This window comes from Suncus etruscus, chromosome 4 (genome assembly GCF_024139225.1).
Source record: "Suncus etruscus isolate mSunEtr1 chromosome 4, mSunEtr1.pri.cur, whole genome shotgun sequence".
Lineage (NCBI taxonomy): Eukaryota > Metazoa > Chordata > Mammalia > Eulipotyphla > Soricidae > Suncus > Suncus etruscus.
Window position 1 is genome coordinate 98,884,010 of NC_064851.1, and position 13,947 is coordinate 98,897,956.

Below are 13,947 nucleotides of genomic sequence, written 5' to 3' on the forward strand. Positions count from 1 at the left end.
ATAGAGTACCTTAGTTTAATTTCATTCTTTCATTTTTTTTCTCCCTTTACACATGGTCATTTAAATTGTGAATATGTTGAAATTTCAGAAAGAAAATGCTCAAGTATAATCTATTATATAGTTTGAAGGGCATAGTACTGAAATGGTGTGTAGCATTTAGGAAAAGCTTTTCAGATTCAGTACTTATTTTCCTATTGAAATCTCAAAATGAGGCCATGTAATTTGCTTTTAGTATCTCTGAATGCTTGTTTTATGCAATGTTTCTAATCAGTAGAGAGTCTGTATATAACGCCCTTTTTGGGGCATATACATGCTAGAATTCACTGATGTCATTTCAAGGTCTTCTGATAGATGGCTTAAAAATCGTAAGTAGCTATTTTAAAGCACAAATTCTTATAATTGAGGTCTTTCAGTAATATGTCTCAAATTTAGTCTTAAAAGCTGGAATTCTACTGGGAATTTACTAGATTTGCAGAAAATCTTTATTTCAAGCTATCATTCCATACAGTACAAGATTTGCAAAACTGAAAAAATATCATACACGAGATTTACAAAGCAATTAAAAATCACCATCACCACCAAAACACAGATGCTGCTGCTAGAATTTCCTACATTTGCAATTGTCAAAAATTTTAACATTTGCATATAGTTATTTTGTTTCTATTTTATAATTTCTATATAGCTCATTTTTTATTTGACTGCTTGGATTATTTCACTGAAACTCTGTACACACTCAATTTTTAATTTTTTGTGTGTGTTTTTAGTGTATGTATGTGGCCTGATATTTTTAAAAAGCTAAGTATCAGAGTCAAGACTATTTTTACCACCACTTACCTGCAGTGAACAACAATGGGGCCAGCACTGGGCGGATTGGAGAATTTGACTCGTCGGATAAAAGAAAGAAGCCCTGTAGCATGATATGGCACTCCATGGTCAGGCCATCCAGTGAAATGGAACTGTTTAACCTCACGGATCTCACTGTATCCCCTCTGCATAAACATGGAAAGCAATTTTTTCAAAAGACAAAAAACAAAACAAAACAAAAAAACCAACCAAACAAACAAAAAAAACCCCCAAAAATCCAAGTCATTAAGTACAGGTCTGAGTACTAAACTGATTGGCAATATAAACTAACTAGAATTGTACCCAGAGCATGCATTTTCTGAAAAAGGCTGTTGAAATGACATAGCCAAAGAGTTTACCTGCACTGTCAGACAAATACTAATGAAAGAAAATATGGAACCTCTCTTAATTTTTTTTTCATTTGGGTAAATTTACTTTGATGCTCTGTTTCTTTTTTCTTTTTTTTGATGCTCTGTTTCTTACTCAGAAATGAAAATACTTTTGAATATTAGGGGAAAGGGAAAAATGGGAAAACAACGAAGTATTGTTTCAATACACGTTAGTTCTCAAGAAAGCAATGGGCTCAACAATTTTCTATCTTCTCATCTCAAAAAGTGATTTCAATGTCTTGCTTATCCATTTTGAAAGTGGTCCTGAAAATAGTATGTTGGGATTTTTCCAAGACAGTGTCACTCCAGATTAGTTTGTAAAAACATATAGACAGCTAAACCATTCTTTGGGCATATAATCTTTCCTTAACCCCATTTATCAAATAATTCAGTACACAGTGATATTATTTACAGTAACAAAACATACGAAATGAGTGACGCAAACACCCATTACTGTTCTGCATTCCTACTGGGCTAATTTATGAGAGCTCGTCATTGAATATTTCAAAGCATATTCCTTCTTTTTTTCAAAGGAGCCCTCGGATTATAGCAGTTAAGCTTGGGAAGCATGGTCAAAAAGCCAGAAAAATTATTTTAAAAAATACACACTTGTATCATAAACATTTTCATTATAATCTTTATAATTCTAACTCACTTGTAAGTTATCTGTGCCTTTATTTCACTTAGTCAGAAAAGAGTTTATTTAACACTGCACGAAACAAGTTAAGAAAGTTTATCTTTAGACTTAATCCCATATAAATCAACACCAACAAAACCTTGGAAATCAGTGACCATGTTCTATTTTAATTTTGTTCCAGTTCCTAGCTCAAACCCCTTCACAAAGCAGTAGTGAACAGAGAACTACAAATAGTGGCAATGATAAACAGTACTACTATTTATCTATATATACTTTTTTGATTATTTTTTAGGTACAGCAGTACACTGGGCTGTTCTGGGCTCAGGCTTAGGGGACCATCTGGGGTACCAAGGGTTGACAGGATACAAGGTTTAAGTGCCTTAAGTTTACTACTGGCACTAGAAAAATAAGATTTTATTATTTTTTCAAACCAACAACCATAATGAATGCCAATGCTTATCTTAAGATCCAATACTGGATAATATTTCATCGTCTATATAACACTTTTCCTGGAGAAGTTATACTTGGTGCTTTTTAGAAAACTTTAATATCTGGTATGTTTTCTTATTATGCCTTTTATGTAAGTTTTCCTGATCAATTTCCAAAAATGTGGTTTTTAAAAAAAACACATTTCCTGAGCTAAGTAGTGTTAGCAAGTTAAAAATAAAAACTTAATGGTATTCCAATCAGTATTGAATTAAATCCTTATAGTGGTTTAGTTCCAAATATTTTTATTCTGATACATATACTGTATGTCTCCAATTATTAACACATTATTTTATGTCTTTTAAATCACATCTGCAGTTTTGCACACTTAGGGTTACATTTTTTATTTGCTAAATATATTCATATACTTTATGTAACTTTAAGAAATTTACATAAATATTATACAGCTGTGATCTTATTTATGCTACTTTTCTTTCATTTTTTTTGGGGGGGGGAGATTATTGGGCCACACCTGTGATGTTTAAGGGTTACTCCTGGCTATTTGCTCAGAAATTGCTCCTGGCCTGGGCAAACATATGGGACTCTGGGGGACATTTATGATTATAATTTTCCAACATGATAAATGAAGTCACTGTATTTTGAATAAAGTACTTAGTCAAAAGATATCAATATTAAAAGCTTTATAGATACAAGTTCTTATTGATTTATATGGTATACAGCAAATCTAACTACAGTCAGCAATATATAAAATATCTTACTATACTCTCAAAATCAATGAGAATTATTATCTTTTTTTCTTTAACATTTCTTGCTGAACTGAAAGGAAAAAAGGTCTATTGGTCCAAGGTTAAACATTTTTTTAACAATGAGTAGTCCCATTTTGGGGGAATTCTAATATTTTCCTTTCTACTTGTATCTACATTCTAAATTAAAATATATTAAGTAATCACTGGGTTTTATTTGTGCATGTGATTTTAAAATTTTCAGGAGTACAAAAAATTTTCCAGTTTTATGTGTTCAAAGTTACTAAGATTTCCAGTAACAACAGAATCCTCTGCTTTTAGTTCTGCCATAGTCTGCTTATAATGCCCACTCTGCTTTAATCTATGATTTGGTTAAAAATAAAAGTCAGATGATGTTCCACTGGACTCAAAGCCCTCCAGGGCTTGCCTACCTCACTTTTCATATAGTTTCATCAGACAGCCTGTAAAACCTCACTTTACTGGCTCTATGATATCTCTGACAATCTCCAATTTATTTTCCCCCTTCACTCAGTATCTCTGACTACCCTAAAGTATTTCCTATTTCTCATGATAATATCCTTGAAACTCAGTCCTTCAGGCTTTAAAATGACACTTTTCTCTGTCAGAAAAAATCTTCCCTGAGAAATAGTTATGCTGCTCTCTTACTTTTCCCCAGGCTTTTTACTCACATTAATACCTTCCTTTCTCTACATTAGCAATGTTTCCTATTCTCATTGCCAATATGTCAATGCATATATCTGATTAATAGTTTATAAATTCCACAATATCAGGGATCTGACATGATCCTGGTCATAGGTCCAAGCATTAGAAATATGTTCAACACATGGTATGTGCTCAGAGAAGTATTTATGGAATGAGTAAAAGAATTAATGCATTTCATGTCACCATTAAAATAAACTTTCAATTTTAAGAGAAAAGCAGTTCTAATACACATCTCAAGACAGAATTTTAGGGTACTTACCCTTTCCAGGGTGAATGTTCTAACTACATATTCAGCAAGTGGTTCCATTTCAACACATGTGACTTTGAAGTCACCATAAAGTTCAGTGTCATCAGGCCAATATTTATAGCATTTAACCTACCCAAAATATAGATTAATAAACCTGAATATATGATATACATTAGCAAAGACAATTTAATTTTAGCAGTAATTCTTTAAGTCACTGTTTAAATAGCTAGAATATGTCTCTAAAAGAGATAAATGGCTGTTAATAAACAGACTATGTAGACTCATAAAAACATAAAACCTTGATAATGCAATTATATTCTAATATAAAACCAAATCTTATTTTATTACTCAAGGAAAAATCGAGAACATCAACTTCTTGAATAATACCATTCAATTATAATACTGATAAAATAAAATTCCTGCCAACATTGAAAGAAAAGACATTATTTGAAGGTTTTCCTTATGTCATTTGCTTAATGTCACAGCATATAAGAACCAATGCATGGCTCAATTATTTGAAATGTTGTGCCTGTGCAATTTTTAAACAAGTGACAGATATTCCATTTTTAGCCCATTTTTGGTGGGGCATGCCTCTCAGTAAATGCTCGTGGAGTGTTCCCAATAATGTTCAGTCCTTCAGGTTAGCAGCTAAGGCATTTATACCTGGTGATACTGTAGTGATTGGTTGCTCTGATCAGAGTATAAGGTGCATATTTGTCCTTTTGATTTATTTCCCTAGTCCTCAGTATGCTGTTTGCTATTTCACTTAAATCAATGTATTCTGACCAAAATCAAAACAAAACGTAACTTATTTATTTATTTATTTATTTATTAGTTAGTTAGTCTTACCCGGCCAACCTCAACTAAATTAGTCACCATCACAATGCAGGCAGATTGTTCTTGCCAAATCATTCTCCAGAAATCATACACAGTTTCATGGACTGGACCTGTGAAAATGTCATTTGCACTTGTTATTAAAGATACTTTGTAGTCAGTATGAAGTTTAAGAGAAAAAAAAACTAAATTAAATAAAAAAAAGTCAAGTCTAACACAAAGTATTTAAATTAAATTCCTATCTAAATTTATACTATAGACAAGTCCTACATAGGTTATGCCCAACTTCCTCTTTAGACCTTCAATTAAGAAGATATCATTGGGGCTGGAGCAATAGCATGGTGGTAAGGTATTTGTCTTGCACTTAGCCTACCTGGGACTGACCCGGTTCGATCCCTGGCACCCTATATGGTTCATCGAGTGTGCCAGGAGCGATTTCTGAGTGCAGAGCCAGGAGTAAACCCTGAGCACCGCTGGATGTGGACCCCAAACCAATAAACAAAAAAGAAGATACCACTATTACTAATCTGATCTTATGTCACCAACTTATTTCAATAAATAAATGAAAAAATAAATAAATGAAAAAAAGAAATTATGTGTCACAATTAAATTATCCATATATCAAACACATCTTTGTTTTGTTTTGGGGCCATATGCGTTGGAACTCTGAACTTACTCCTGGTTTTGTGCTCAGGGGATCATCTGCGGTCCCAGAGATTGAAAAAATGTCAACTGTGTGCAAAGGAAGAGTCTTACCTTTCGTCTATCTCTCTGGTTTCCCAAAGCAAATATTATCAATAAAATATAGCACCACAACTTAACAGTCTGTATTTATGTGGTTGATGAAGAAATCCTGTCTACTAGAACATATCTTAATCTTTAACAGTAGAAGGACTTCCAAATTGCAAACAGATGCAGATATTTAGCATTTAGTTTTATGAAACAAAATATTTATATTTCTGATTTTTATATATTTATAATTATAGTCACATTACTCCAAAGATATGTGAAAGCACTGAGAAATGACCTTTGTTAAAAGAGTAAAACACAGCTTTGTTTTACTTTCTTCTTTTTTTAAAATAGCGATGCAAGTTTCTTTTTGATGGTCAATAGCCAATTTGTGAAACTAAGTTTTTTTGCTATTATTATTTATATTTTTATTCTCAATTCCCACTATAAGATTTTCCTCCTTTTTCCTTAACTTTCCAGGATGAATTAGTTGAATGAAGTTCCACTTAGTAATTTATTTTATCCATTTTGGCTTTAAAAAAAAAATCAGTGGAAGGCAGATTAATGTCTGATTATAATAACATTGATCTTGGGTAGTAGTACATTTCAAGCTGATAGAATACACTTCAAGAAAACAGGCAATTACCTGACTCACTCTCCTAATTTCATCAAAAATAAGTAATTTCTCTGCTCAGCATAACTGATTGATTAGTGTTCTGGAATACCAATGACTGAATGTAGCAATGATTCTTTTACTCCAGCTTTGACTTATATCTTACATAGAAAAAATATAGTGGCTTATACAAATAAAGAGCTGTGTTAACTCTCTCCAAGTTAATTCACATAAGATTTGTAAAATTAAATAAAGATGCTAGCTTTATTGTTCTACAACATTTATTAAAGTCTTACCTTGAGTTGCAATATAGTGGCTAGGTCTCTGGTAGCCCTAAAATAGGAGAACACATCCGTTCAGTTATCACTTTATAGCAGTATCAGAAATAAATGAATGAAGGCATAAAAAGATGAAGACAAACACCTGTTAAGTTTAAGTTACAGTAAAAAGTCCAGAAATGAGTAGTGAACTCAATAGTTCACTTCTCAAACCTAGGTTATCTGAAAGGTAAACATAAAACAAAAAGGAAATATTTTAAGAGTTCTGATTAGAATAGAGATTGTAAAATTGAGTTTGATTTGCTAGGGAATAACCTCACAGATTTTGTTTGGTTTTACTAAAATGTTTATGCCTTCATGAAAATTTTAGTCATTCATTCCTGTCAACTTGTGTTAAAAATATTAACTTATTTTTATCATCCCAAAGTACAACACACTGCATTACAAATGGACAACGACATATTAGAACCATAAAAAAATAACAGAACATTCCAATGTTAGAGCTGGACAATGCATGTGTGCCTCAAATCAAAGCCCTACTGAGATATTTAAAAAATATATATCTATGGTACAATATGTTTAGGAATCTGTCAAAACTATTTTGTGTGTGTTGACTACACACACATAATTGTTGAAACACACATATATAGGGAAAGCAGAACTGAGAAAACTGCATCATATCCCACACAAAGTTTTGGGATTTCTTTTTTCTCTTAGTTTGACAAGAGTCCTATGTAATTAAACATTAACCATTATTCCAATAAAGAAATCATTCTGATAAATATTTTACCAAAATATTTTTGGTTATATTATCCAATTGGCCTAAATTCCAATATAATAGGAGTTACAAAAATGTTAATTGCCCATAAAATGGAGGCTAAGTTTGAATTTGAGTGTATTTACCAGAATATTAAAATAAAAGAAGGTACTATAATTTGTTCACATATTTTATGGACAACTCTACACATACAAAGTATTAAAACTGAAATATCAAATCTAAAATTTAATAAGTTGAGCATTAATGTTTGTAAATTTGAAATTTTTCTATTTCTTAATAATCCAACTTGGCACAGTGCTTTATGGAAACTGTTCTCCCAGATTCTATAATAATTTCGTCTGTTTTACATGAAAAATGTACTAACTGCAGAAGAAACCTTTTAAGAATAAAATATCAATGAAAGAGGAAAACTAGAAAATTGTGTAATAATCAACCAAAACACACTGGAGTCTACACAAAAAATTAAGAAGACAATGAAGTCTCATTTAGAATTAATGTTGCCATATGTACCACAAAGCATTATATAATAAGGCATCAGTGTGTATATTTTGGCAGAAAACCAGGTGAAAATTAAACAAAAAAGAACAAAAAGAAAATTGTCAGAGAAATGATATTTTTTCATTCTAAAACCTTAGCTCAATTTTCCATGTGGTGATATCTAATAAAACTATACTTGATAAAAATGTCTATGGAAGTTAGAAAAAACTGGTCCCTAATTATATGTATTTATAAATGTTGCAATAATTAAAATTTTTACCTTTTGACTACCTACTAATGTAAATTTGAAATTAATTTAGCAACATAGGTTTGAATTACTATTTTTTTTTAAAAGCTGGGTGCTTTAATGAGTGGTTAGCATACTAGATACTGGTAGAAATTGTGCTAAATGTTCAAATGTATTAGTTCACTGAATACTCATAGTGCTATAAAATTATTTCTCTTAGTTTCCCCAATGTAAAATGAAGAAATTGAGGAAGTAAAAAAGTAGTACAGCCTTTCCAGTGTGATTTTTTCAACCAGGCACCAGGAACAAGATTGTTCTTGTTATATGTCATGTAATGTGATGTAGTTCCTCACTCATAATCCTATCTTTTCTTTGACAATTACTTTCCATGAATTAACTCACATATAAGCATACTTATAGCAACAACTTAACAGTGGATTATATGATCAAAATAAACTGATTAATATGATTCGATATATATGTGTGATATGTATCTTATATAAAGACAATTTAGTATTTTGACTAATAATTTTAATACTTTACAAGCCAATACTACATGGTATTCTATCACAAAATAGCCTATCACTCATTTGTAACATCAGAAATTAAATGTAAAGACTAAAATTGAAGAAACACTAATACACATCATACTATCCAGCTTCTCACATATGTTTGGGGAAGGGTAAGATAAACACCAGAAACAGAAATCATCAACAAATAAAACTCGAGTACATAATAAACTTGTCAAAAGCTAAAAATGGGTCCTGTTTTTCTAGACATAGAAAAGGAAAGGATATAAAATAGATTTTTACACATGTAAAGTAGTTACATAAAAGATGAGCATAAACTGTATGAGGCTAATTAGGTGAAGCATGCAGAATTAACTAGTTGTAAGCATTAGTAGAAACTGTAATTAAAAGTAGTTATATTAAATATTTACAATAGGGTGCCGTTATTTACATGTAGTGGTACTTACATCCCTGTACAGCCATATCTACAGCCCAAACCAAAGTCAGGTGTGAAAGAAAGCACAACAATGTCAGTAAGTACTGGGACGTAGAACAAGGAAAAGTGTACAGTTCGCTCTTTACTTTAAAAATCTAACAATTGATTTATAGGTAATTAGCAAAAAGATTCACAAATATAAACCAACAAATTGGGCATAAGTAACTATAAAAGTACTTACATCTATGTAATTGGCATTAATGTAATCTGACGAAGGATCATCCTCAACAGGTTGCAAAATTACTCTGGAGTGATCATCTATGTTTTTAAATAGTAGAAGTTAAAATTTTAATTGCCAAATTTACTTAATATCTGTCTCAAAATAAATTTAAAAAATTGACGACAACTTTTTGTAATATACTATTAAAATTTTCTTGAACATTACTCTATTAAAGAAATACAAGAATTTTTATAAGCTTATTACTATAAGTTACTACAGATAAAAATATGTCAAAAAAACCTTAAAAAAGCCTCAATGACTATTAATTTTTGAGTTAAAAGAGCTTTTAAGGACCGTCGTTAACATGATGAATCATAACTGAACCAAGGACTTTTCTAAAAACTGAATTTGCTTTAATTATTATTATTATTATTATTATTATTATTATTATTATTATTATTATTATTATTATTTTGGTTTTTGGACCACACCCAGTGATGGTCAGGGGTTACTCCTGGCTGTCTGCTCAGAAATAGCTCCTAGCAGGCATGGGGGACCATATGGGACACTGGGATTCGAACCAACCACTTTTGGTCCTGTGCTATCTCTCTGGGCCCTAAAATTTTTTTTTTTTAATTTTTAATTTTGCTTCCTAGGCATGATTTTAGGTGAGATGTTTTTCCCTGTACTTTATGTCAAAGGAGCTACAAATTAGAGTGAATTTCAACTTTTTCAATGCTTTTTGACAGTCAAGGTTAATTTTGAATTGGACTCAAGATCATTTAAGAAAACTTAAGTTGTATACATGATAGTTTTTTTAAAAACAACTTTTTAAAAAATTTCCAGAACTGTGATTTGCCAAGTTATTGTTTTGTGAGTTTTAATTTTAGGCATATAATATTTCAACATCAATACCATCAACAAAGATTTGGGGTTGTAGCTAAGATGTCATGTAGTAAAGGGGGTTACCTAAATCACCCTTGACCTCAAAGATTAGGGAAGAGATGAAAAGAAATCAAGATGGGAAGGAAGAAGATAAAAGGAAAGTAATGGGGGAAAATAGTTGGGGCTTTGGCTATATTATTGATGTGGGAAAGTGGGATATATATGTAAAATATATATGTATATAAATGTATTGAAAGAAAATCAGTAGATTACTACAAACTAATTTATAAAAGTTCCATACTAATCTGGGGATTTTATATAATAAACTATTTACTTTTCCAATACCCAAATGTCTTAATGTCATATCCCATATTCAAATTATGACTCAAGGGAAGGAAAACATATATGAACACAGTAATACTCTCACCTGGTATATGTGCAGTGTTAAGCAACTGAGCAATGAAAACATTAATATTCTCTTATCCTGATATTCCCAATTGTTAATAATACCTCAATGTATTTAGATACAAACATAAAGTCAACCAACACATTTCCAAAGTAAAATATCTGTGTCAATTTATTTACTAAAGATGATATTTTAAGTCACTACCAACAGCCAATGTTACTTTAATAATAAAAAGATTATAGATAGAACTTTCTCTCAAGTTCTCTATAAATTTTAAAATCATAAAAGAGTCATGTAAAGAATCACTTATAATATATCTTTAGCCCACAATATTTACATTCAATACTCATGAGAACTTACATGCTATAATATTTCCATATCGGTTTTTGGCTCTATTTTGATCTTTTTTAGCTACATCCCAAGATGCTGACTGTCCTTCAAAGAAGCTCTGTAAAAAAAAAAAAATTAACACGCAGACTGAATTTAATTCCTTCTCTTAAATGTTGCTTATCTCTTTTGAAGTCCAAAAACAGCAAATCACATTCTTAGAAGAAGGAACTCCTAATGTTGTAAACAAGGTCTGCTTTCAGACCTCAAAGCTTGTTTTCAGGAGTCTTTAATTGTTCATCTGGAGTGGCACTGAGTTGGAATTAAGGACAGAAACAAAAACAGAGAAAGAAAAAAGACCTTAAAATTACATCAAATTTAAGACCACTATAACTTTAGAGATAGAATTACGAAAGTGCCCAAAACTTCAAAACTATTTTAGTGAACATCTTTTATCTGAGTTTTCTTTAGCATTTTTTATTGGGGAAAAATCCCACAAACCTCTGGTTTCTCTCCTTAAGTTTACAATATTTTATATTTTTATTGTCTTTTATTTTCTCTGAAAATCTTAAAAATAACCAAGTCTCTAAAATAAAAGTTACCATTGCTATTAAATGTTTCTATTTATATGTTTCAAGTACATATATAAATTTGTTGATTGTTTTAATCACTTCATAATATGCAGTAATGTAAAATACAGTAATGTAAATCCCTTTTGCAAAACTGAACTTAATCTAAACTTTACTCAATGCAGCAAATAATCTTCACAGGGCCTTTGATATGAGGTATGTAGTCAAACATATGAAATGAGCAAAAAGAGCTAGCTTTGGCAGAAAATTTTAATTCCTGAAATATGCAATTTTGTAACCAAAGCATTTTGTTTCTGCTAAAACCAATCTGCAAAAGAGAATTGTAGTCACTATCAAAGTTATAAAATAGTATGTGCATGAAATGTTAGACTTTAGATGTCAGATGAATATAGACTTTATGCAGAAGGTATTTTGAGTGGTCTTTCTCAGACAGTGTTGATTTTTCACTTTTAATGTGTGAAAGATGGTACACATTAGCAGTGGAAGAAACTCCTTCCCAGTCTTTTTACCCTGATACTTCTTCAGTAAGAGAAATGTAGCAAAAAACGTCCATTCCCCTTTAAAATTAATTAATTTATTAAAACACCATGGATACAAAGTTGTTCAAGGTTGAGTTTCAGCCATCCAATGTTCACCACCCTTCACTAGTGCTCATTTCCCACACCATCTGCCTTTGAAGCAGATATTTACTTCACTCTCTCTTCTCTTTCTCTCTTTTGCCCTACTATATTTACTGGAATATTTAGTTTAAATCACATACTTTGCAGTATAAATCCTGATATTTAAGTTTGAGTAGAAAAGGGAAATTAAATTGGAAAAATATCCGACCTTTTTCTTTTGGCTGCATTTGCAGTGTTCGGTTTCCTTTTACCCCAACCAATAATTCACAAACAGACTCCAAGAGTGATAAGTAAGTACATTTGGAAGATAAAGCTGACACTGCATTTCTCAACAGAAAGTGAACAAGCTAAAGATAAAAACCCCTTAAGTCATTCAAATAATAGAATCCGTAATGTACAATTAGATTCAGGTACTGTGTTGTAAAAAAAATTTGGTCTTGGAAATAAAAGATCTGAGACAGTGTTTTTTTCAAAACAGTATACAAAGTATAAAATTCAACAAATTTTTAGAAGAAATATAGACCCATACAATTGAGTGCCTATATGTGTATATACATGTATGCAACATATCTACATAGCTAACTCTTATGGGAACTATTCTTTTGTTTCAATTGTTTAAATTCCACACATACACATGAAACATTTATAAACATGGATTGAGAAGGAGTATTCCATTGTGGTTAAAGGGAGGGAAAAAAGTTCAACTCTACTGAGTAACATGATTAGAAATAATGCTTAATATATTGAAATTTTCACCTCATATTCCTCTTTGAAACCATAGCTGTCTGATGTCTTCATGAGATTAATATGCTGCAGCAAGTCTGCTACCCTGATGGCAGGGTGCAACTGTCCCGTCTGGTAAGGGGATTCTGTACCCTCACAGAGGTAGCGAGGCACATCAAGTAGGCGACTGGACTCAGCTGTAGCACTGTGGTTCTCATCTGGCATTTTCAGATCCAGAAGATTAAAAAAAAAGACAAAGTTATCTTGTTTAATATAAAATTTATGCAAGGATTTTAAGACCTTATGATCTTTCTGATAACAAGAGGAAGAGAAAAGAAATATAAATATAGGCCTAGAGCAGGCTTGACAAAGACAATAAAAAAGACAAAGCAGTTTATTTCAGAGTTAATGGTATGAGGTCAGAGCACATAGTGTTCATATCTGCAAGATAACAGATGCTGTGAGACAAAGACAGATATTGATTCATTTTTTTCAAAGTATAAATGGGATATTTTGTTGAGTTCTTACTTTTTCTTGTATCTGCAGTCAAAGCATATAGAGTGGGGTCAGGAGATCAAGTTGTCAATTGGAGAGGTGATTTCTTAGTCAATTAAGCTGAGAAAATTCCTTCCCACCCAAATCCCAAATCTTTCACCACAGGGCTATCTTTATCTTTATTGTGGCTCTACCATGCCCCAGTTCCCAGGGATGCTTACCACAACATACTCAAGACACAGAAATATGGGCATTCTGTTGGCCAACTCTTGGCCCCATGAGATTTGCTAATAAATTTACGTAGGTATTTATACCCAGTTTTTATAACTCTGGCATATTATTAGTGTTGTTGATTTTATTTGCTAACATAATTATCTTCAGAGCAAAACATGTGGCAACTTCCCTGGAAATCTTTAATCCTTCACTGGTTCATTCAATGAGTGGACCAGTTCCTTCTTTAGGTCCTCTTGTTCTCCTACACGGCACTACATCACTCTGCTACATTACTATGTATTCCATAACATTTGTTTACTGATCTATTTTCCTAATAAAATACTGAACACTTAGTATATAGGCATATTTTATACTTTACAGACATATGCTTAGAGACACAGAGCATTTTTATTCCTAATGCTGGTGGTATGCAAAAAAATCAATAATTATGAGAATGTTCCAAATTTATTTAAATCCCTCAACACTCATTCTTAAGGGTAGGGCCTGTCCCAACTGTGCTATATAAAGTTAACACAAA

The 13,947-nt window shown here is 31.6% G+C and overlaps 1 protein-coding gene across 4 annotated transcripts in view; it reads right to left on the bottom strand.

Moving 5' to 3' along the window:
- Nucleotides 1–13,947, bottom strand: part of PTPRK (protein tyrosine phosphatase receptor type K) — a 559,851-nt gene that overhangs the window by 14,258 nt on the left and 531,646 nt on the right. For 2 of the 4 annotated variants that reach the window (XM_049771092.1, XM_049771091.1), the window contains 8 exons: nucleotides 12,735–12,919; nucleotides 10,802–10,889; nucleotides 9,172–9,248; nucleotides 8,962–8,979; nucleotides 6,502–6,538; nucleotides 4,879–4,976; nucleotides 4,042–4,158; nucleotides 835–989 (listed from right to left, as the gene is read on the bottom strand). In XM_049771092.1, coding sequence (XP_049627049.1) covers nucleotides 835–989; nucleotides 4,042–4,158; nucleotides 4,879–4,976; nucleotides 6,502–6,538; nucleotides 8,962–8,979; nucleotides 9,172–9,248; nucleotides 10,802–10,889; nucleotides 12,735–12,919 — 775 coding nt within the window. The remainder of the gene's footprint in view (nucleotides 1–834; nucleotides 990–4,041; nucleotides 4,159–4,878; nucleotides 4,977–6,501; nucleotides 6,539–8,961; nucleotides 8,980–9,171; nucleotides 9,249–10,801; nucleotides 10,890–12,734; nucleotides 12,920–13,947) is intronic. The other 2 variants (XM_049771094.1, XM_049771093.1) reach the window with 1 other exon arrangement.